This window comes from Populus nigra, chromosome 11, assembly GCF_951802175.1.
Source record: "Populus nigra chromosome 11, ddPopNigr1.1, whole genome shotgun sequence".
In the NCBI taxonomy this organism is placed as follows: domain Eukaryota; kingdom Viridiplantae; phylum Streptophyta; class Magnoliopsida; order Malpighiales; family Salicaceae; genus Populus; species Populus nigra.
This window is the reverse complement of record NC_084862.1, coordinates 1,970,830-1,992,234: the sequence shown is the minus strand read 5'-3', so window position 1 is coordinate 1,992,234 and position 21,405 is coordinate 1,970,830. Positions and strand designations below refer to the sequence as shown.

The following is a 21,405-nucleotide window of genomic DNA, read 5'->3' as shown; positions in this document are numbered from 1 at the left end:
GATGTTGACTAAATCATTTCCTTGTGTTAAATTCGCTAGAGCTCCTTTTAATTGAAAAATTCGTGGTCCGTTTTGTTGAGTAAGTCTCTCACAGAGTTCCCTCCAGATTTCATATGCATTATCTACAAGGATGAAGGAGGATTTCACTGAGGGACTTACAGAGTTATGAATCCAGGAGACAATCCTATCATTGCATCTTTCCCAAGCATCCAGAAGAGGATCGTTACAATCTGTTGGTTTTGTTATGCTGCCATCAACAAAACTCAGCTTGTTCTTGGCTCTAAGGGCCCTTTTCATGGCTCTTGCCCAAGTAACATAGTTTTTTGTAGTTAGTAGATCGATCACCAGACTGAGAACCGATGTATCACTGTTGTCAAGTTGATATGGGTTATTTTGATCTGATAGGTTGTGGAAGCGTGATGTTGAATGCATAGTTGAGGTTGGTGTTTGTTGGTTTTCTGTTTCCATAGTTATCTAGAGAACCAGAAGCTCTGATACCATGTGAGAAACGATAAAAGTTGCAGAAGGAAGAAAATTAGAGAACGAGATAGTTTGATTGTTCTACTGAAGAGCACTGCTCATTCAATAATATATTTATTCTCTTGTTATATCTTTTACAAGATGAACGCAACCATATATATATACACCTCAGGGCTGCTATCTCACGAGAAATGAATGACCTACTGCCCACATTGCACTAGTTGTACGTAAGGTTAGAAAGGACTAACAGAAAAGTAAAAGAAGAAAATAACAGAAAGGAAAAGAATAACAGACTAACAGCAGAAACTAAAAGAAAACGATCATCCTTTTTCTTCCAGTAACTTCTTATCATTGTCATTCTTCAACATATACTAATATTTATTATAAACACACTAATTTTTATTTTAATTAGGAGAAAAGAGGATGCTGCCACTTAAAAATTACATTATTTTCTAACAATTTCAAGATATGTCAAAAAACAAGATGTTGAGTATTTTTGAGATCGGCATATCAAAATGATTTGAAAATATCAAAAATATATAAATTTAAATTAAAAAAAAATTAACTTTTTAAAAAACACTTTTCAAACGCATTTCCAAACGCTAATAGTTATTGCAAATTAAAGTAATTTGAAACTACAATCTTGTAAGGAAAAACATCCACTTTTGTAATTAGGTTAACTTCGTCCCTTTGTATGTTCCGTGTTTGTCTTGATATGAAGGGTGCATGATATTAGTTATGGAGTGTTTCCATCTATTATTTCAATTCATGAGAAACGCCATTAATCCCTTTACGTTGTACGTAGGGCAAGTTCCTGGATCATACGAAGGGGTCAAAGAGAATAAAAATAATGCGGCATGTGGCAAATAGACGAAACTTGCTCCTATGTTCTTGACTTCACATAAGAGATGTTTAAAAGGCAATTTTAATTTGTTTTTTTTTTGTTAAAATTTAAATTCTCTTTTACTTTAAAATAATTCTTCTAATATTTTTAAATCATTTTAATTTTTTATTATTCATTAAAACAACTCCTAACATGATTCTAAATCATTTGATAAGGTATTTGGAGTAGATAATGGTTGTTTTTTAAAGTATTTTTCATTCTCAAATATATTAAAATAATATTTTATTTATTTTTTAAAATAATTTAAAAACATCAAAAACATATTAATTTAAAATAAAAATAATATATTTTTTTAAATTTTCTCACAGACAATTCTATAATACCGAACACTGTTTAATATACTTGAATGTTTCTTGGAAATTTGCTGTACCTATCTCGGCCCCGCAATGTGGATAGGAAAGGATCAGTAGTATACTTTGTCAAAGAAAGCCTGAGGTCCTTCAATGGAAATTGACTGTGCAAATTGCGGCTTCAGTGTTCTCACAGAAGACTGGGTTTCCAAATAAAAGTGGGCACATATGTGGTAAAGTGTTGTCGTCGTTGTCAAAAGCATATTGCTAAACTCTCATTAATTGTTTGAGAGTGGGTTGATTTTGTGTCTCAGTGACTTTATTTGTCGATCCAAAACTTACGTTTGGGATTAGGTTTTTCATATAACTATTTTGGATATTGTCGGGTTAAATTTGAGTGAGGTATAATCTAGTTAATTTTTTAAAAAAATAAATTAAATCTTATATAAAATAACATCATTTTAATTTCTTAAAAAAATAATTTACGATATCATTTTCTTAAAAATTTAAGTTTAACATAAGAGATCAAATATCTTAACTGGGCAAAACAACCATGGAAAAAAGAATAGGAAAATAATAATATTGTCGTGAACCGACCACGAATTAGTTCTGGCCTTTGTGCTTTGAACTCTTCATAATTTCATGGAAATGGGCAGGAGAAATATTCTCCACGATTTTAATTTAAATAATATTAAAGATGAGATGTTTTCATCTGTGTTCAAGACAATCATGGAATGTCTCTCGGGCACTCCCTTCTTTCCAAGTCAAGTTCTGACTTTAAGGTGGGCCCTTCTGGCTTTCCAAAGAACATCAAAGAAATAGAGAACCATTGGTGCATATAAACTTTTTTATCCTTCACCATATCCAGGAAATATCTCCACCGCTGATAAATTATAGTCTCTGGCGTCAAGAACGGGCTGCACAAATGGCTATTATACTGAAAACTTTTGATAGAGAAAAAGAGACAAGATATAAAATAAATATTTATATCAGACTGAATTTTAATTATTTTAAAATATCTCTATCAATCCCTAATTCAAATTCAAAACTCATTGTAATATCTCAATCAAATCTCATTATCTCCCCTTTCTTTCTAATTAATGTGGTAATTTCTGGATGCAAATCTCTGTATCGTTTTTTTTTTTTTGTTTTTTTCATTCATAAAAATACAATACAACTATGGGAAGATTTAGCGACGCATTTATTGTCATAAAATATTTTAATATACATCGTTTAAACGACGTACGAATTTTGTTATCGTTGAAAAAGAGAAGCATATGTTATAAATGTCAATTAAGATAATTTCCTTCATCGATTCTAGTTAGTATACGAAAAATTATACCTTATACCTATAATTAATTGAGCTTGGCTATGTCTGAGCTTCATCCAAAACATAATTTATAGGATTGAGTGGATTAATTTAGGTTAATTCGAGTTGATTAAAATAATATTTAATTAATTTTTAAAATTAAAATAATATTATTTTTTAAAAAATTTAATATCAAATCAAAATTTAACTAGATTATGAGTTAATCTACTGAATCAATTGGGTCACGCTAGATAAATTTTATGTTTTGTTTGTTATATTTAACCTGGGTTAACTAGGTTTTATATTAATTTATCCGACTAGACCAAGAGCATAAATATGCCTAAAAATTGATTTGCATCTCTCACAAAAGAAAGAATATTGGAATTTTTCCCTTTTAATTTCTCCATGATCAACCAAGGGCTTAGATTTTAAAGATGTAAAGAATTAATTTGGCATATTCTTACACAAAGCTTCTTCCAAAACAAAAATTCTATTCTTTACTTTTAAAAAATAGAATGTGAATTTATGGTAATTCAAAGGATTTATATTTGCCTGTATCTTTGAACTCCACGCATAACTTTCTGAACCATAGAAACCTACTAATTTCTTCGCATCGAAGAATTAGCCGGCGGGCATGGAAGCATATATTCCTTCTATGCTCTTTTTTCATACAGAAAAAAAAATCACCGTTAAAAATCACTATTGATATGAAAAGGGAACCACCTCAACATTATTTTTTTCATTTAAGTCCTTTTTCTTACTGGATTTTTTTTCCATTCAAGTTTTTTTTTAATTGGGTCCTTTTTGCTTCCCATTTAAAAAACCTGAATCTTTTTTCCACCTTAATTTTATTTTTTCCATTCGAGTTCCTTTTTTTATTGGATTTTTTTATTCAAGTCCCTTTTTAATTGGATCCTTTTGCTTTTCGTTTAACAAACTTCAACTTTTTTCTTGCATTCGTGTCCTTTTTTTTTCTTTTTCTAATGGATCATTTTACTTTCTATATAATAATTTTCACATGATCAATAAAGGTCGAATTAAGGACCTGGATTTTAAAGGTGCTACAAAATTTAACATATTTCTACACAATGTTTCATTCATAACAAAAATTCTATCGTTCTATCATTGTCAAAATATAAAAATTTAGCCACGAATGCATTATTTGGTACTCACAATATTTTTTGTGGTCCTTCCAGAGCCAGAAAATAAAATTAAAAAGAGCCAAGATTTCAGTTGTTTTATTATTTTAGTTAAAATTATAAATATTATTAAAAAAAAGTTGGAAAAACAATTTTTTTACAGAACCCGACCCCTATCAGCCCCCCTGTCTCCGCCACTATCCTTACCTTTTCATCTTTTAATATAAATGGGCAAGAGAAATGTCATGCATTTTGTTTTAACATGAGACTAATGGTGAATTGTTTCTCGGGTGCTCCTATCTTCCAAGTAAGGTCTTGACTTCAAGAGTCTATATCCAAAGAAAATCAAACCACTACAAGACCATTGATGTCTATGTTTCTATGCACTAGAATTTATTTTTATTTTTTCAAAAAGTTTACATTTATTTTACTACTTGTCTATATGAGACAAAACCACTCATTCCATCGGGGGGAAAAGAGATCACAAGAGAGAAAATTAAATATTAGGCTTTGTGGCGTAATGCAAGGTTTTTATTTTTTATTTTATTTTTTCAGTGGATCATTTAAGTTAATAGAATTACTTTAAGAGTTATTAAATTAATCCTATTCAACTCCGAAGTGAGAGGCAATGTTACTAAACTCCAGCCGGATTAGCAGGTACATTCTATTCTAAGTCAAGTTTTAAAGATATATAAAAATTTATTTAAATAAATCTAGATGATTTGGTAATTCTATTCTTGATTAGGTTTAAATTTAATTTAATTTTTTTTATTAAAAATTTAAAATAATATTATTTTAAAGTAATATTATTTTGATTAACTCAGATTAATTTTTTTAACGTATAAACTAAGCTTTGAATTGGATTTTGGATTGGACTAAAAAAATTTAATAATTTAAGAACTATATGATGGGATACTACTCACTTGACCCGCTATGTAAAGCCATTGCAAACTTACTCAAAGGTTCGAAATTTAGGATTGCTGATTTTATCTTTAAGTTTTTTTTATATATATTAATATGGATATTTAGACCAACTTATGTATTTAAATGAAAAAATTGCTAATGTCTCATAAACATGGGCGGAAGGGTTCCTCCACCCCCTCACCAAGATTTATTTTGGTTTTTATATTTATATAAATTATGTAATCATGTCCCTTAGAAATCTAAATTAGCTTCTCTTGAAATTTTATGGAATAAGAGTTTTTTAACAATAATTAATGGTTACTCGTGTGATCGATAATTTTATTTAATGTATATTGAACTAAGAGAAAAAGAATAATTAAACCATTTATTTTTCTATTTAGATAATATGCTCTAAAGTTGGAAAAACAATATATGAACTAAGTAATATATACACACACACACTAAATTAGTTGTATGTCTTGCATTATGGGATACGTTTTTATTTATGTGACTATTTATATCTAATCAGTTATTAAGTAATTTGATTCTATTATTATAATTTTATTTATGTGTTATTATAGTTGTTATAATTATGTGTATTTAAACACAAGTAATAGTAGATCTCATAACTTTTATAGGGTATTATTTTTTTCCCCGACTTTTTATTTTTTTATTTTTTGAAATTAAATTTAGAATTTTTTTTCTCAAACTAAAATCAAAAGGTAATAAAGTATTTTTAAAAATATATGACATATTTTATTTTCCTTATTCATATCAAATTTAAATTTCTAAGTATTTTTTTCATAAGAAATACTATTGTATCATTTGATTTTGTTATTTTACTGAAAAGGAGCTTAATTATTAAAAAAAGAAATCAAATAATACACAATTGAATTTCTATATTGTCAAAAACTGTTGAACTATTTTGATATTGGTTGATCTAGTATATAATATATATGAGTTTGTTTTTCTATTTTACCAAAAATATATAATATGCATCTTAATTAAACTAAAATTTATGGTACGAGCTTTCTATTTGTTTAATGAAAAATAACTTGCAATAAATCTACGATAAAAAATTGTGATTAAAAATATTTAGCATATTCTCTTCTTCTTTTTTCCGACTTGATATAATATTTTGATTTTTCTATTTTTATTTGCATACATTATACTTAAGATGGACCCATTATATATGTTTAATTTTATTGGCTAAAACTTACTTATATTGATTCATAAGCAATCTATACATCATAACCATAGCATTAATTATTTTAAATTACATTCATTTTAAAAATTTATAGGGGACAAGTAACAAGGATAAAAACTATACACTTGGCATCAAAAGAATTGGATGAGATGTCCTGACTTTTATGTCCTGACTCGACCACTACACAGACATGGAAATCTCTCATGGGACATCACATGTGGGCATTATTAACTGTAATAATATAATTATTTTTATCAAGTTTTTCTCATGGGGAGTTTTGAATCTCAAACCCCTCCCTACCGATCACTAGGAAACTCTTTGAACTTTATCAATCCCTTTCATGGCATCGACTATCGATTATGGGCTACAGAATTTTCAGTGCTAGGCTAGGACAATGATTGGTCACCAAGTTTCTAAAGAGCTTTTGAACGAAAAGATATGGTTGATCAATCCCAGGAGAGTACATGATAGTTATTGTTATAGTGGATTTAGCTCGAACAATAATGTTTTTTTTTTAATATAATTTATGATTTTGGATTCAAAAGAAAAAAATATTCCTAGAAAATAGTTTTAGAAAATTTACTTATCTAAAATGTTACCACCAAGATATTTAGCTTAGTTATACAAAAGCAAGCCATAGCTTCTTCTTTTTTCATCACTCAAGTAATTATATTCTTATAAATATCGTTATGTTTAACTTTTTTATAGAGACTAAGATTGTTATTAATTAATATGTTATATCATCACTTTTTATTTATTTATATTTTAAAAAAATTTATCGTTATATATATATATATAATATGTGATATTTCTTTAACTTGTTTTTATATTTTTAATTGAGTTAATTTTATCCTTGAGTATACATAAAGTTTCTTATATATTCTTCTATGATATTTTAGATCAGCATATTGAAATTAGTTAAGTTATTTGCATATAAGAAACACATGACTTATAAACTTAATATATGTTAAAGTATAATTAAACTTATCATCATGTGCAAATCATGTAATTGATTTTGATAAACTGACTTGAAAATTTCATCTAAATGATAAATTAAAAACTTTACAAACTTACTTAATGATAAGTTCTAAAATTCAAGATACTTAAAAATAAAAATGATGTATTGAATAATTGATTAATATTTTAGTTCAAGTAATTTGATTAATTTTTCATAGTTAAGGTATTTGATATAAAAAGCTTACGGGGTTGATAACTAGTAGCAAGTGATGACTGGTAAACTAAGGTTACCGGTAGCTGTGGTAGTAGCAGGTGGTGTCTGGTAAGCCACGTGATTGTTAGTTAGTATCTGTAAAAAGTCTTTTTTGTCAAAAAATCATCTTAATCCAATAGTTTAAGTTGTTAGGTGAGGTTCCCAGATATGATTTATATTATTCTCTAACACTCTTTGATGGATGTAAGGACTCTCCGAGCATAAAGTTAGTAAATTTATAGAGAAAGAAAGTGCAATGATATTTTAGAGAGATAGACTCTGAAAAAATGTATGCTTAATATAATAAAACTAAAGAGATTATGAATCTTTAACTTAAAGGGTTCATAGTGTATTTATAGCTTATGAATCTTGTCCTGTTATGGAGAGAAGGAACAAAATATAATTTTATCCCTGTGATATTTTAAGTTGTATTCTACTCAAAATAATATATATTAGATTAATATAAAATATTAAAAGACTCACATGAGGTATCAAAAAAATCTCTAGCAAGTTTTGGGCTTAGGCCCATTAAAGATAAAAAAAAAAAAATCTGGACAAGCTATTTAGATCCAAACATATTGAATTTGAGCATGGAAACTTGTCCCCGCACCAAGTATACTAGGCAACACACCCAACAAGGTTAGCATGGGCTCAAACGAGAAGCTCAAGCCCATGCCTTCTAGGGAGTTGGGCTCCCACTTTTCTTGACCCTTCGCTATACTTTAAGTTCGTGCTACCAAGCCCGAGTTCAAGAGGGTTTTTTCCCCTAATCTTAGAGCATTTTTTGGATCCATACTTAAATAAAAATAAAAGTCTAGACGGAAGAAATAACCCATGATTACATCACAAGAAAATACATGCTTTTGAACAATCATTTTAAAAATATATGCAAAAGTAAGACAAATCTCCTTTTAAGAGAAAAAGTTTTATGTATCCTTATCATACAATCAACCAACCCCACTCAATCACCTAACTCTCAAACCCAACACAAATGCTAGTATTTATTTACAATTAAACATAGACTAAACTAAACTGTGGACAAATTAACTTTATTTCTCTACAGAAGCAAAACTTGGGGTTATTTAGCGCCGCACAAGTGTCTGAACTTGAACATGTCAAACGTTTTTTTTTTGAGTCTCAGTACTCGTCAAGGAAGATCATCAAGCCAAGTTTACATGCATGGATATTGAAATGGATAATTAAGCTGTCTCCAAGGTCTCCATTGCAGGAATCCCTTTAGGCATAATCTTCCGAAATTTGAGTCACAAAACTTGAACTGCTGTACAGTGCCAGACAGGCAAAGTCTCCGATAGATCACAAGTTAACATGGATGCCCTAGACTTAGGCGGCCGGTCCGAAAATCCACCAGGAAAATATGGTGCTGGTGTTGTTCTCTCACATGTGCCTGCCCACTTAGATTGCATATACTTAAGCTTCCTCCATGGACCCAAGTGCATCTTCTTCTCCTTCATGCACTCTTTAGCTGCTGAACATAATATCTTGATCAAGGCTTTTAGCCTTTCCGTCTTGCCTACATATACCTCCGGTAACCGGTTAATTAGTTGTTTGTATTCTTGATTTGCTTTCGCCATCTCAAATTCGGCTCGAAAATTCAACTCAATTACCACTCTCACTTCTCCTTTCTTTGAATTTAATTTGTCCACCACTTCCAAAAAAGTGTGTTCCCCTGCATAAATTTGCAGAAAAATGTTTAACCCCAGCAGTCACTTAGATCATCCATGTCTATATAGCTCCATTAATAACATCCTGATCAATACTGATTATTTCATGATTATCATCTTATGGTTAACAGTGATGAACATTTTTGTCATAAGAAGATAGAAAGAAATGATTTATTTGTTGAACCTGAAGGAATTTCTTCAGATCTCTTCCACTTGGACTTGCAAATGGCACAATTATAGCCTTGATTTTGAAGCCGAATTGAAATTTCTCTTTGCAAGCAATTCCGGCAAGCTCCGGCCATCGGTTTCCCACACAAACAATACATGCCAACCCCATCAATTTCCTTCATAGCTTCTTTTGTAGCTTGACGAATTTTGGTCTCAAGAGAACTTGTTCTATACAATGTTCCCTGCAAAAGCAACCGTAAATAATCAATACTAATTTCCATTACGCACAATTTAATCTCACAGTGACCTCAAAGTACCTTTGGCACATTGTAAATTGAAAAGAAAATGAAAATTCACCTGAAGAAGTTGGTTTTGTGTTTCCCAAAATTTGTTGTTCTCTTCAACATTACAAGGACTAATCTCATCATCATCATCACCCTCATTATAATCACCTGAGGTACATGAACTCTCACGTGACACCTCCTGTTCTTCCCAAGATCCGAAAACAATGTCAGTAAAATACGCCGGATCATCAGAAAATCCGACATCCTCCTCAAAACCCCGGTAGTTTAAAGGTATTCTGGCTATGACTTGAGCCATGTAATTCTTAAACAAACAAGGCTTCAAAGAAAGAAATGTTTCGGTTGTGGTTTGAAAAAGTCCCTGAAAGAGTGGCGTATTTATATTAAGATTTTGAGTCCTCGGTGGACGTACTATATGCCGCATACATGAAGGTTGTCTGTGACTTATGTGGCAAGTATTCATTGGATCATGAGCAAGTTTATTACAGTGGCAGCTGTGATCCACGTCAGTCTGAGCAATAATTGTTTAGCTGGATAACTCTGGATATGCTCAAAATATTCTATCATGAGATACTATTATGTTACAGAGTGTTGGTCAAGTTTATTAAGATAATCACACAAGGAGTGATCATTAACTACTTTGAAAATTTCTGAGGGTTTATCCTAATAATAGGAGGTTGTGGGGTCTGTTATAATTAAATTAGACAAATAGAAAGTTGCCGTGTGGGGAAGGAGTTTTGGCATGGCATTTTTTAGGGTTTTTTTTTAATGGGTTAATCCAAATGTGGGGGTCTAGGAACCATGATGAAGTGTCTTGGCATATGCCATCAGGTTATGCATAATGCTACTTGCAAGGGGATATAAGGATATTTTTACTAGGATATTCTATAATTTAGTTTTCTTTATTTATATTGTGTTTGGTAACACGTGAATGTTTTTTTAAAAATATATTTTTAATTAAAAATATATTAAATAAATATTTTTTTATTTTTTTATATAAGTATATCAAATCATAAAAAAAAATCTAAAAATTATAAATTTGATACTTTTTCAAGTAAAAAAACCAATTTAAAATATACTTTGACAAGCTAAATTACAAAAATAAACACACCATTACTCTATATTTATCTACCTAGAAAAATGATAGATAACAATAGATATTTGAGTCGTGAATTTTTGCAAGTTAGATATTTTTTTTAAAATAAAAGAATTGAATACACTGGTTTTTTCAACATGTTTTTGTAGTTAAAAATTTTTTAAATGAAAATAAAACAATTTATATATACATATAATCAAATAAATCGAGAACTATATATGTTATTAAATGAAAAAAAAAACTCATAAATGATAACTAAAAGTAAAAATAAAACAAATTGAAAGAAAAATATAAATTAAGATATTTAATCTCGTAAGCCGAGATATTTACCCAGTTATGTTTGATAAAAAAATTTTATTAATTTTTTTTATTAAAGCAAAGAATAATAAAAATAAAAACACAAAATAAATTGATTGAATAAAATAAAAGATAAAAAAACATTATGCAATGTTGTGCATATTAGTAATATTATTTGAAAATAAAATTTTCTTATTTTCAAAAATAAAGTTCATCTATACTAAAGAAAAACAAATTATAGATGAATTAAAAAAATTCTTCAAAATTTAAATGTATAGCAAAAAAAATAATTATAATTTAAAAGAGACTCTCTAAACAAAATGAAAGAGAGAAAGAGTATTATTCTAAATATAAATAAAACAAATTAGAAAAAAAATACAAAAGCATTAATTTCAAAAAGAATTAGAAAAAATAATAATTTAGAAAAAAAAAACCTAGCCCACCTAGGCCATTTTATTTGGGCCCACACGACTAGGCTTTTATTTTTTTTCATTGCAACTAGGGTGGACAACATTTTTTAAAAAATATTAGACGACATGTCGTCTAATTTGACTAATTTCTTGACATTTGTGATAACCAGAAAATTAGGGCTTATGTTTTTTTTAACCAAAAACCTGTTTTTCAACCCAAAACATCTTAGGAACCATGATAAACCTATCCATAGTCTAAAAGCACCAAATAACCATCTAAAAAACCAAAATTAACCTGAAATAAAAAATCAAACCGATGTTAGATATGTTTTTTCACGAGCTTTAAAGGTAAAAAAACCTAATATGAACTTTCCTCATCAAATGGAACCATTTGAAACAAACATCTACCATTTTAGTGGTCTAAATCGATGTCGACAATATTTTTCTCTCTCTACCACCATAATTCAGCTACCTCTCTCAATACTTTCTCAACTATGGATTAAAAAATATAACAAAAATAAATATTTGTACTAAAATTAAATTTGAAAAAAAATAGAGGCCTTAAAATCATATAATTTGTATTATTTTTAAAGTTAGAGGATTAAAGTGTATTTTTCCTGAAATTTCTAGCACGCCATCCATATTTGGTATCTTTTTAATTTTGATTCTTAGTTTTTCAATTCTACCTCCACCTAAGAAATCCAAATTAATTAGCTTTCAATCAAGATCAAATCGTCTAAAATAAAACTTTGAGGATTAAAATGAATTTTAAACAAATAATCAGAGTTATGTATAGTAATCACCCCACGCGTTTTAATAGTGTTTTTTATACTTTAGCACTTTAAAAATTAAAAACAAATAAGATAACTCATAAGAAATATCTAGAAAAATAACACGTTTTAAAAAATGAAAAAAAGGATAAAATAACACATTAAAAAATAAAAACTGAGTTATTTTAACTTTTTCAAGGTGGAGTTAGTAAAAATACTCGTGGTACCTAAGATAGGGCCGTATAGTTTAGGGTCAATGATTAGGCAATACAAAAAAGCAGTTTTAATTAATAAACCATTTTACTTCATTCATTTATGGACATTTAATTAATATAATGTTTTTAAAGGAATTCGACCGATTATTAATTGAAAGCATAATGACGTTAATTGAATGTAAAATAAATGTTTAGTCCCAAACAAACTGAACTAGTTGTTAATTAAATGGATAAGAGAAACTTGTTTGTCATTTTAAAGGTGCACATGGCGTTCTGGTTAAATGGATTAAGACAAGCTCAATACAAGGGGCTCAAGTGGTTTTCGTTTCTCTTTCGGTGAAAATCATTAACGGGGCTCCATTTCATTTTCAAGCTCAATTATGAAAATGGAAACTTCAAGATTGGTTTCTTTCTTTTTATTTTTCCTGTAATTAATTTTAATATTTTTTAATTTTTAAAAAACAAATCAGGTTTTAATTGTATTATGGATTGATTCATTAAATTAACTTTGATTTATCTTTATTTTTTTTAAGATTTGTTTTGAGCTAGTAGCTTGGCTAACTGGATTCCAAATCAATTATTATTCGTCTAAAGTTAAAAATAAAAATATATTTTCATAAAACCGGTTTTAAAAGCAGAGTTGTTTTTGAAATTTAAGAAAAATACAGACATAACGAGATTTGTTTAAGGAAAAGGTGTTGGAATTAAACAAAGTTGTTATTAATTTTTAATCCTTATAGTTTAAGGATTTCATCTCCCAGTAGGTTTAGGTTTTTTTGTTGATATAAAATTTATTAAAGTTTATTTTCTAGTTAATGTTGGAGTTGTTGGTGGTTGGTTAGAGATTCTATAAATATAGTAGCTGGTTTTGTGTCTGTTGGTTTAAATAAACACTAGTACTTTGTGTGGTTTTAAAAACAAATTATTGTGTTTGTGCTTTAATTTTCTTATAATTTTATTAAATTGTGTGACATGTATCAAAAATCAATGCATTGATTAATAAGATTATTATCTAAAAAACCATTTATTAAAATTGGAAAAAAAAGAAATCTTGAATTAGAAAAAAGAGATAAACTTTTAAAAAAGTGATTCTTGATTTAAATACAAAATTCATAAAAAAACAATATGGAGGAAAACAATTCACAAGAAAAAAAAAAGTAACAAAGCGAAATGCATCATTAATCCTGAATAATAGTTTTTTGCTCACAAAATATGTTTCTTTTTTCCAAAAAAGTGATTAATGAAAAAGAGACTTCCAAAGAAAATAAAGCTTTGCATCTTTTAGAAATAAATTGGTTTAATCCATTTAGATCAAATCCATAAAGTAACAATCTCTCTTATTATGCAATGAATGATGAAAGTACTTTTTAGGAAAAGCAAAACATACAGGAATAAGCAATCAATGGGTATAAGTTAAATTAATCTCTCTTATTTATACATGCTATGAGCATTAGGTTAAAGATAGGGCTCAAGGGTCCTTAACCCTTGAGCACGCTCCACGAGGTATATCACAATACAAGGGAGAACCTAAGACCATCTTAAGGCCTTCTTCTAGTTGGGTTCGGGTAAGATTGTCTAGATTTAGCTTTTTGAGTCACTTAACTCACCAACCTTTTATATAGTTGGTACTTAAATGTAATGCTAGTGATCCTTGTACAGTGAAATCCTTTTTGTTGTTTATCTTTTTTGTTGTGATTAAATTGATACTATTAATTATGTTTCATTATTGTACTATTATGTGAAATTTTTGTGATAGATTTATATTATTATTTCGAGTATTTAAGTTGTTTATTTAGAAATCTCAATCAAAATCTTTAGAAATGGTTCAGATTGGGTAGAGACAACTTTCAATGTTAGACTGTTACTCTTCTGTAAAGATTTTTATTGATTTATTTGGTTAGCTTGCAATCGACTCATTTTTTAATCAAAACTCTTGATTGAGATGTGATATTTTATATATCTTATCTTTTAACGTTAGTTTTTTGTTAAAATTCTTAGCTAGAAATTTTAATTACACAGGGTTTGATTTGATTAGAAATCTTGAATGTGTTCTAAACTTGACTAATTAGTTTGGTCTTTTGTTTATTTGTTTTTTTAGATGTTATTTTGTAAATATTTTTTTGAAATTTAAGTTAAATTTTTTTTGACTAAAAAATATTTTTTATTGATCAATTTTTTTAATAGTAAATAAACACAATTTTTTTTGTTTTTTTTCATAAAATCACTTCTTATAAAACAAACAAACGAGATTATAATTTTAAATGCTTTTCTTCATTTACATTAGTGGTTGCTTAACTATTAGAGGGAGGGTCCTTTAAACTCATTAGAAAACTTGTTTTTGCATTAAAATTCAAATTTTAACGCTCACATTCAACTACTTGATCTTCATCAAACCCATCAACTTGTTAAGAAGAAGCACCCATCATTCTCTCATAAGATTTGAGAGCAAGGCCTCGTCATCCATGGTTTTCATTCTCACTTTTCTTCTTCTCCATACCCTTTTCCTCACTTTATTAATTCAAAAGAGCATTCAAAGTGCACCAGTTTTTCCATGTTTTTATCTACCAAATTAAAAAAAAAAAAAAAGTAAAAAAAGGTGGTGGAGACCAAGCAGTCCTGCATTCTGTCATCGAGATCAGACTTGAGAGATTGAAAAAAAAATAAAAATAGATTTATGGTGCGTGAAAACCTGTTGATGGTAAGAAGACACTGATTAAGAAAACTATTGGATTAACAGAAGATTGTGGGAAAAGTACCGTGGACAAGACACATTTTAATGCGCCTTGAAATAGTAAAAACAATTACTAACTCTTATTATCAATTAATTCAAAATTAAAAAATAAATTTAATTAAAAAAATAAAAATAACTCAAATCTACCTTGATTTACCAATAAACATATAATTGATACTGAGATTAATTTTATAAAAAATAAAACAAAAAAATTATAAATCTCAATTTTTAACCATTCTAATATTAAAAAATATAATTAAAAAATTAAAATTAAATTTAACATTTAACATTTAAAAATAAAATAACATCTCTTTTTTTTTTTTGAGAGAGAGTTAGACATGAAAGCAAGCATCAATGAAATGTAAGACTTTTTTCCTGAACTTGAAAGAATAAAATTGAATAGCAAAGAACTTGAGTGGAAACAAAAAATAGTTCTATTATAATTCATAATGTATTTTAGATTTTATTTTAAAACTTTAATTTTTATAAATTAATGAAATCATTTTTTTTTAATTTTTAAATTGAATATCAACTGAGTATTTAATTTTTTTTCTCAATGCTGCGACAACCCAATACAAAGCTAATTAAAGTAGAGAATCAAGCCTGGTCTCAAATAAACTGAATTTGAAAAGATAAAATTGAAGAGCAAAGAAACCGTAAGTGGCAAGAAAAAACAAAAAAAAACTAGCACTACTCAACTGTTCTCGATCAATGAAAACAGTTTTTTTATTTCCAAATTCAGCATCTACAGAATGACAATTTTTACTCGACAGCCAAATCTCTGGAAGAAAAAACAAAAGACAGGTAAGAACCCTAAAATAACCTTACAAAACACCCAGGCCTTCCACCATCATCAAGGGCAAACACTAGTCTGCAGAAACAAATTTCATGTCAAATCTCCTAACTCTGATACAAAAGAAAGTGTCTCAGTTTCAAGTGATGGTTCGACATCATCAACAACTACTTTCTTGTCTTTCCTTTTTCCCTCTTCTCAAGCTTTTCTCTGTAAGTGTCTTTAACAACTCCTAGCTAAAGAAATCAACATTTTTCATTTCTCTTTGCTAAACATTAGACATGAAAATTGGATGATGTTGAAACTTTCATGTTATATACTAAACTGGATTAGAACATGAAAATTTTGATCTTGGCTATAAAGGTTGGAACTTTTTCTTTGTTTCTCTTGTTGGTCCATCTGGGTCTTTATATAATCCTTGTCATCATCAATAAATTTATAGGTTTGGTTGTTCTTTCTTTCAGGGAGGTGATCCCTCTCGAGAACAGAATTATAGTTGAAAGGTAATCTCTTCGGATAGTTCCCTTGTTTTAAGCATTTATTGTTTGTTCTTTAATTTTTTTAGACGGTTCATTAGCAATACTTTTCTCTTTCAGTTAGTTTTGGTTGATATTCCTCCTCAATTTGTATTAAAAGTTTTTTAAATGACATTGGCCATTGTCTTAATTCTGCAAGTCTTTTTTGTGTCGATGTTGAATGCATGAATTAGAAAATGCTTCAATTCCTGAACAATTTTATCTATATGTATTTGTTGTTTAAAGTAGTAACTGTGAAATAATCATCTCAACTCAGTAATTTAATTTGTTAGGTAAGGTCTTGAGATATGATTTATATTATTCTCTAACACACCTTCTTAAATGAAAGCTTTTTAGGCTTGAAATTTGCACAAACTCAACCTATCTTGTGCTTGATTTTTATCATATAAATGGAAATGGTGAGATTTAAACTCGTAACCGTTTGATTATTAAGGTTCTAATACTATGTCAAAGAACCATCTCAATCAAATAACTTAAACTATTAAGTAAGATCTCAAGATATAATTTATATTATTTTTTATGGTAACTTATTCCTTATCTACCTTGACACGACTTCCATGGGGATTAAGATTGCTATTGAAGAATTTGAACAACCAAGAGCCCAACCACATCAGATCCTCCCAAACCTTTGCAACTGTGTGAGTTTGCTATATTTTGTTCCGAGAGCGTGATCAAAATTCCGCTATCACAGTTGCTCGCACTGCATGCTATGTAGAGAATGTACATTTTCTTCCTCTGTTTAAGTGCATCAACTGTATTTAACCATATGTTCTTTGTTTTTTTAGTGTGTAGTCAATAGATTGAACGTTTGGTGTTAGCTTATGATATAGGTAGATTGACTATGACTAACCAGCGAATTATTCATACATTATAGGCTCCATTATGCGTTCAGACTTGCTTGCTTTCAAGCTAGTTTTTATGCAATATGGTACTACGATTGGGACTTTCAAGTCAAAACCAAACGCTCTTTTTAAACAAAAGCATGCCCCTTTTGCAGGAGGGTCTGAGAGGCGATGCATGATTGATCTAGATCTTTCTGTAGAGGTGAGGAATAACCTTACATTGATTTCATTGTGCTTGGTTATGTCATGTCGATGTAGGTTGTAGCCTTGTAGGTGAGGTAAATTGATTTCTTATTATCCCAAGAAAGTCTCACCGTTCACATTTTAACTTTCTGTTGTAAGCAAAGCTCACATTCCCTTCAAATTTCAAGGGATTTTTCTGTTGGCACGAAGAAGATTGTGGCATTTTTCTACCCTCATTCTGCTAAACATATGATCAGCCAAATTAAGAGTAGGAAGTGGATCTTTTCATAGGATTTGAACTCAATTATCATCATATTAATTTTAGGCCCCAAAAAAAAATAAAGATAACATAAATATGTTTCTAAAAAAGTCCATAGATTTTTGTGCTACACGAGAGCAATCAGCATAGAAGTCTTAAAGATATCCAATTTGAGTTGTAACCACATCAACTAATCAAACATGCATTTGCATTGTATCGTACACCATATGCCAATTATATAATAGTCATTGTTTGTGGTATGATTCTTTAAACTCCAAGATTTTTGGTATATCACAGTAATGAAGTTATGATATTGAATATATTAAATCAATTGGATTTCAATTTAGTTTGTTTATGAAGAAGGTCATATATTCAGGTTGGATTCAATTGCACCTCAGATTTAGTCGATTTTCAGCCTTGAATGTTGTTGAAGTAAAGAAAGTGAAAAGGCTAGAAAATTACAATCCAATGATAAAGACCTCTAGGGCTTGCTGTCACAAAGCCCAAGTCTGACCAAGTAATCATCTTTAAAAATTAACATGGACATGGAGTTGAACTTATATGTTCTGTCTCAAGTCCCTCCCTTGTTTTGGTAACTTCACTTTGAATTCTTTGATAAATGGTTTTCATACAATTTTTCTCATCTATTGCTTTGACATGTATGCACCGGTGTATCCTTGTCTAGAAGGCTCTGTGAGGCGTAGGGAAATAGTCAAAAAAATTGGTGGCAAAGAGCCGTATGTGATTACTTCAGTAAGATTCTATATTATGTATATGTGAATTTGTGATAAGCTATTGTTGTTGTTGCACTGAGCCACAATGAGCTCTAGGCTTTTTTTCGATCCTTTGTCGAGCATCAACGAAGAATTTCAAGTGCTTATGTCTGTTGTTTTGGTCCAACATTCACCGAAAAAGAAAACCGAACCACTAGGAGAAGGAAATACATAAGAGTAATCGATGTTGGCGGCAGCGGCTGAAGTGAGAAGAGGTTCAGAAGCCTTTTTTACTGGGTCCGAAATTCATCGATGCCAAATAAAAATAATGGGTATGTTTCTTTTATCTCCAACTACTTCGTCACTGTTGTCTAGCAACCACTCCAAATCCATTTCTTCTTCTAGCACTAGCAGTAGGAAGCCCAAAAATCATGATGCTTCTTCTTCTTTTAGAAACATTGATGATGCCCTTGCTTCTTTCAATCACATGCTTCATAGGAAACCCCGGCCTTGTATTGATCAATTCAACAAACTATTGTCTGCAATTGCTAGAATGAGACATTATGAGAATGTGCTTTCTCTGTCCAGACAAATGGAATTGGGAGGAATCAATCAAGTTTTTACTATTAATTGCTTTGCTTGAAACGTGTGGATCTTGGGTTCTCTGTCTTGTCCAAAATCATTGAACTTGGTTTTCAACCCGATATTGTCACATTTTCTACCTCAATCAATCTGCTCTGAAAAGTGGGTACAATAGCCCGAGCCGTGGAATTCTTTGATGACATGGTGGCAAGAGGGTGTCAACCTGATGTCCACACCTATAATACAATTATCAATGGCTTATGTAAGATTTTGGGGAAACTGCTGCGGCTGCTGGATTGTTTAAGAAAATGGAAGAGGCAGGCTGCCAGCCGAATGTGGTGATATACAGTATACTCGTTGACAGTCTTTGCAAAGATAGGCTGGTGAATGAGGCTTTCGATATCTTCTCCAAGATGAAGGCTAAAGGCATCCCCCCAACGTTGTCAGTTACACCTCTTTAATACATGGTTATGCAATTTCAGCCGATGGAAGGAGGCTTCGGCAATGCTAAATGAAACAAGGAGTTTGAATATCATTCCGAATATTGTCATCTTCTGCCTGTTGATTGATTGATACAATGTAAAGAAGGCAAGGTTTCAGAGGCTGAAGGAGTGTTCAAAACAATGACTGAAATGGGTGTGGAGCCTAACAACTTTAGTTAATATTCCTTGCGAACAGAAGTTCTTGAAGCTAGAAATCTATTTGATGTCATGATAACCATGGGCTCTAAACTTGATGTTCTTAGTTATAAAATCTTAATTAATGGATATTGTAAGGCCATGAGGCCTAGCAACTTTTGAATGAAATGATTCGTCAAGGCTTAACTCGAAACAATGTCAGTCACAACACTCTTATTGATGGCTTTTGCCAATTAGGGAGAGTTAGGGAAGCACAAGAGCTTTTCAAGAACATGCACACTAGTGGCAAACTCCTAGAATATTTCTTGATGGCATTTGCAAACAAGGGTAATATGATAAGGCGCTCAGACTGTTTCGAGCAATGAAAAGTAATTGCTTGAAGCCTGTTCTAGTGATGTATAACTTCCTGGTTGATGCCATGTGCAAATTCAGGAATCTTAGAGATGCAAGGGAACTGTTTTCAGAACTCTTTGTCAAAGGGTTGCAGTGTGGTGTTCAGATATACTCTACAATAATAAATGGACTTCGTAAAAAAAGATTGTTAGATGAAGCATTGGAAGCTTTCTGAAATATGGAAGAGGATGGCTGCCCTCCAGATGAATTTTCCTATAATGTTATTATCCAAGGATTTCTCCAGCACAAGGATGAATGGCAATGCAACTTATTGGTGAAATGAGAGACAGAGGTTTCATTGCGGATGTGGGACCACAACCTCGTAGAAGATCTGTTGTCTAATGAAGACAATCTTGTTTTGAAGAAGTATCTAGGCTTACGTGAAGTTTGTCAGGGTGAAAAGGTGATGCAAACTTTTATTTCTCGATGCTGCAAATTCATGTGGAAAATATCAAGTAATTTTTCCTCAACATGGAAGTTATTTTTAGTTCAATCTTGTCAACATCTGAACAATGGCGCCAGTTACCTGCCACCAAATCATTGGAATTGCTAAACTAATAGTTCATCTTGATGAATGGTTCTGGTCTTACATTGAATCAGATTTCTATATTATGTTTCCAGTAGCCAGAAAAATGATAGTTCATCTTGATGAATGGTTCTGATCTCATATTGAAGATGGCCACTATGAGCTAAATAAACTTGTCTTCACTGAATGTGGTTGTTTAACCTGCACAAGGACTTCCAGCCATCCCAGCAGGGCCGATTTTACAAAACCATTTTAGATATCATATATAAATCTGCAAAGACAAAAGCAGGCTGGAGCCGGTGCTTTGATCTGGCAGTTGTTTGTTGACGGAATGGACGAGTTTTGATTATGGGATTGTTCCATGGGAAAGGGAGTCAACGTACAGAATTCTAACTGATCAATCGTGCAGATTGGCCAGAATCCAGGGATTTACCCTACAAAATCGATGATTGACGGAATTGTGTTTGTAGCGGCAGTGAAATTAAGAAGTTCTGTCCAATGTTTTAATTTCTGTGGGGGGGGGGGGCTCATTTGTGGTGTGGGATTGCTCCAGCAAGGGAATCATGTCACAGGTCTTGTGCCTTATTCTACTCAATCACATACAAGTTATGAAATCAGGTAGATGAATTAGATAACTATATAGCAGTATAGAGATTGCAGAGACTGATGTAAAATCTTATGCTCTTCACATCATAGGCTTTTTATTTGATACCTCAAAAAGAGGTTAGATTCAGGAAATTTATATTTCCCTGCATTCAAAAGTGTGAAAATTTGAAGGTTGTACAATTTGAAGCTCAAAAGGGCAAATGAAATCGTCATTTATCTCA

The 21,405-nt window shown here is 30.4% G+C and overlaps 1 protein-coding gene and 1 pseudogene across 1 annotated transcript; one reads left to right on the top strand and one right to left on the bottom strand.

Moving 5' to 3' along the window:
- Positions 1 to 8,337: 8,337 nt before the first annotated feature.
- On the bottom strand, positions 8,338 to 9,960 carry LOC133668765 (uncharacterized). Its single transcript, XM_062088755.1, has 3 exons — positions 9,650 to 9,960; positions 9,309 to 9,534; positions 8,338 to 9,129 (listed from the first exon to the last, which is right to left on the bottom strand). Exons 1-3 carry the CDS (start codon positions 9,890 to 9,892, stop codon positions 8,705 to 8,707), a joined length of 894 nt encoding a protein of 297 aa, XP_061944739.1. The 5' UTR covers positions 9,893 to 9,960; the 3' UTR covers positions 8,338 to 8,704.
- A 5,813-nt stretch (positions 9,961 to 15,773) lies between these two features.
- Positions 15,774 to 21,405, top strand: LOC133668183 (putative pentatricopeptide repeat-containing protein At1g12700, mitochondrial; annotated as a pseudogene).

Excerpts from the sequence above, each read along its gene's own strand:
- LOC133668765 (XM_062088755.1), bottom strand. The coding sequence starts at position 9,892 with ATGGCTCAAGTCATAGCCAGAATACCTTTAAACTACCGGGGTTTTGAG. Across the intron at positions 9,535-9,649 it reads CACAAAACCAACTTCTTCAG|GGAACATTGTATAGAACAAG; the intron begins GTGAATTTTCAT and ends TTGCTTTTGCAG. Across the intron at positions 9,130-9,308 it reads ATCTGAAGAAATTCCTTCAG|GGGAACACACTTTTTTGGAA; the intron begins GTTCAACAAATA and ends AAATTTATGCAG.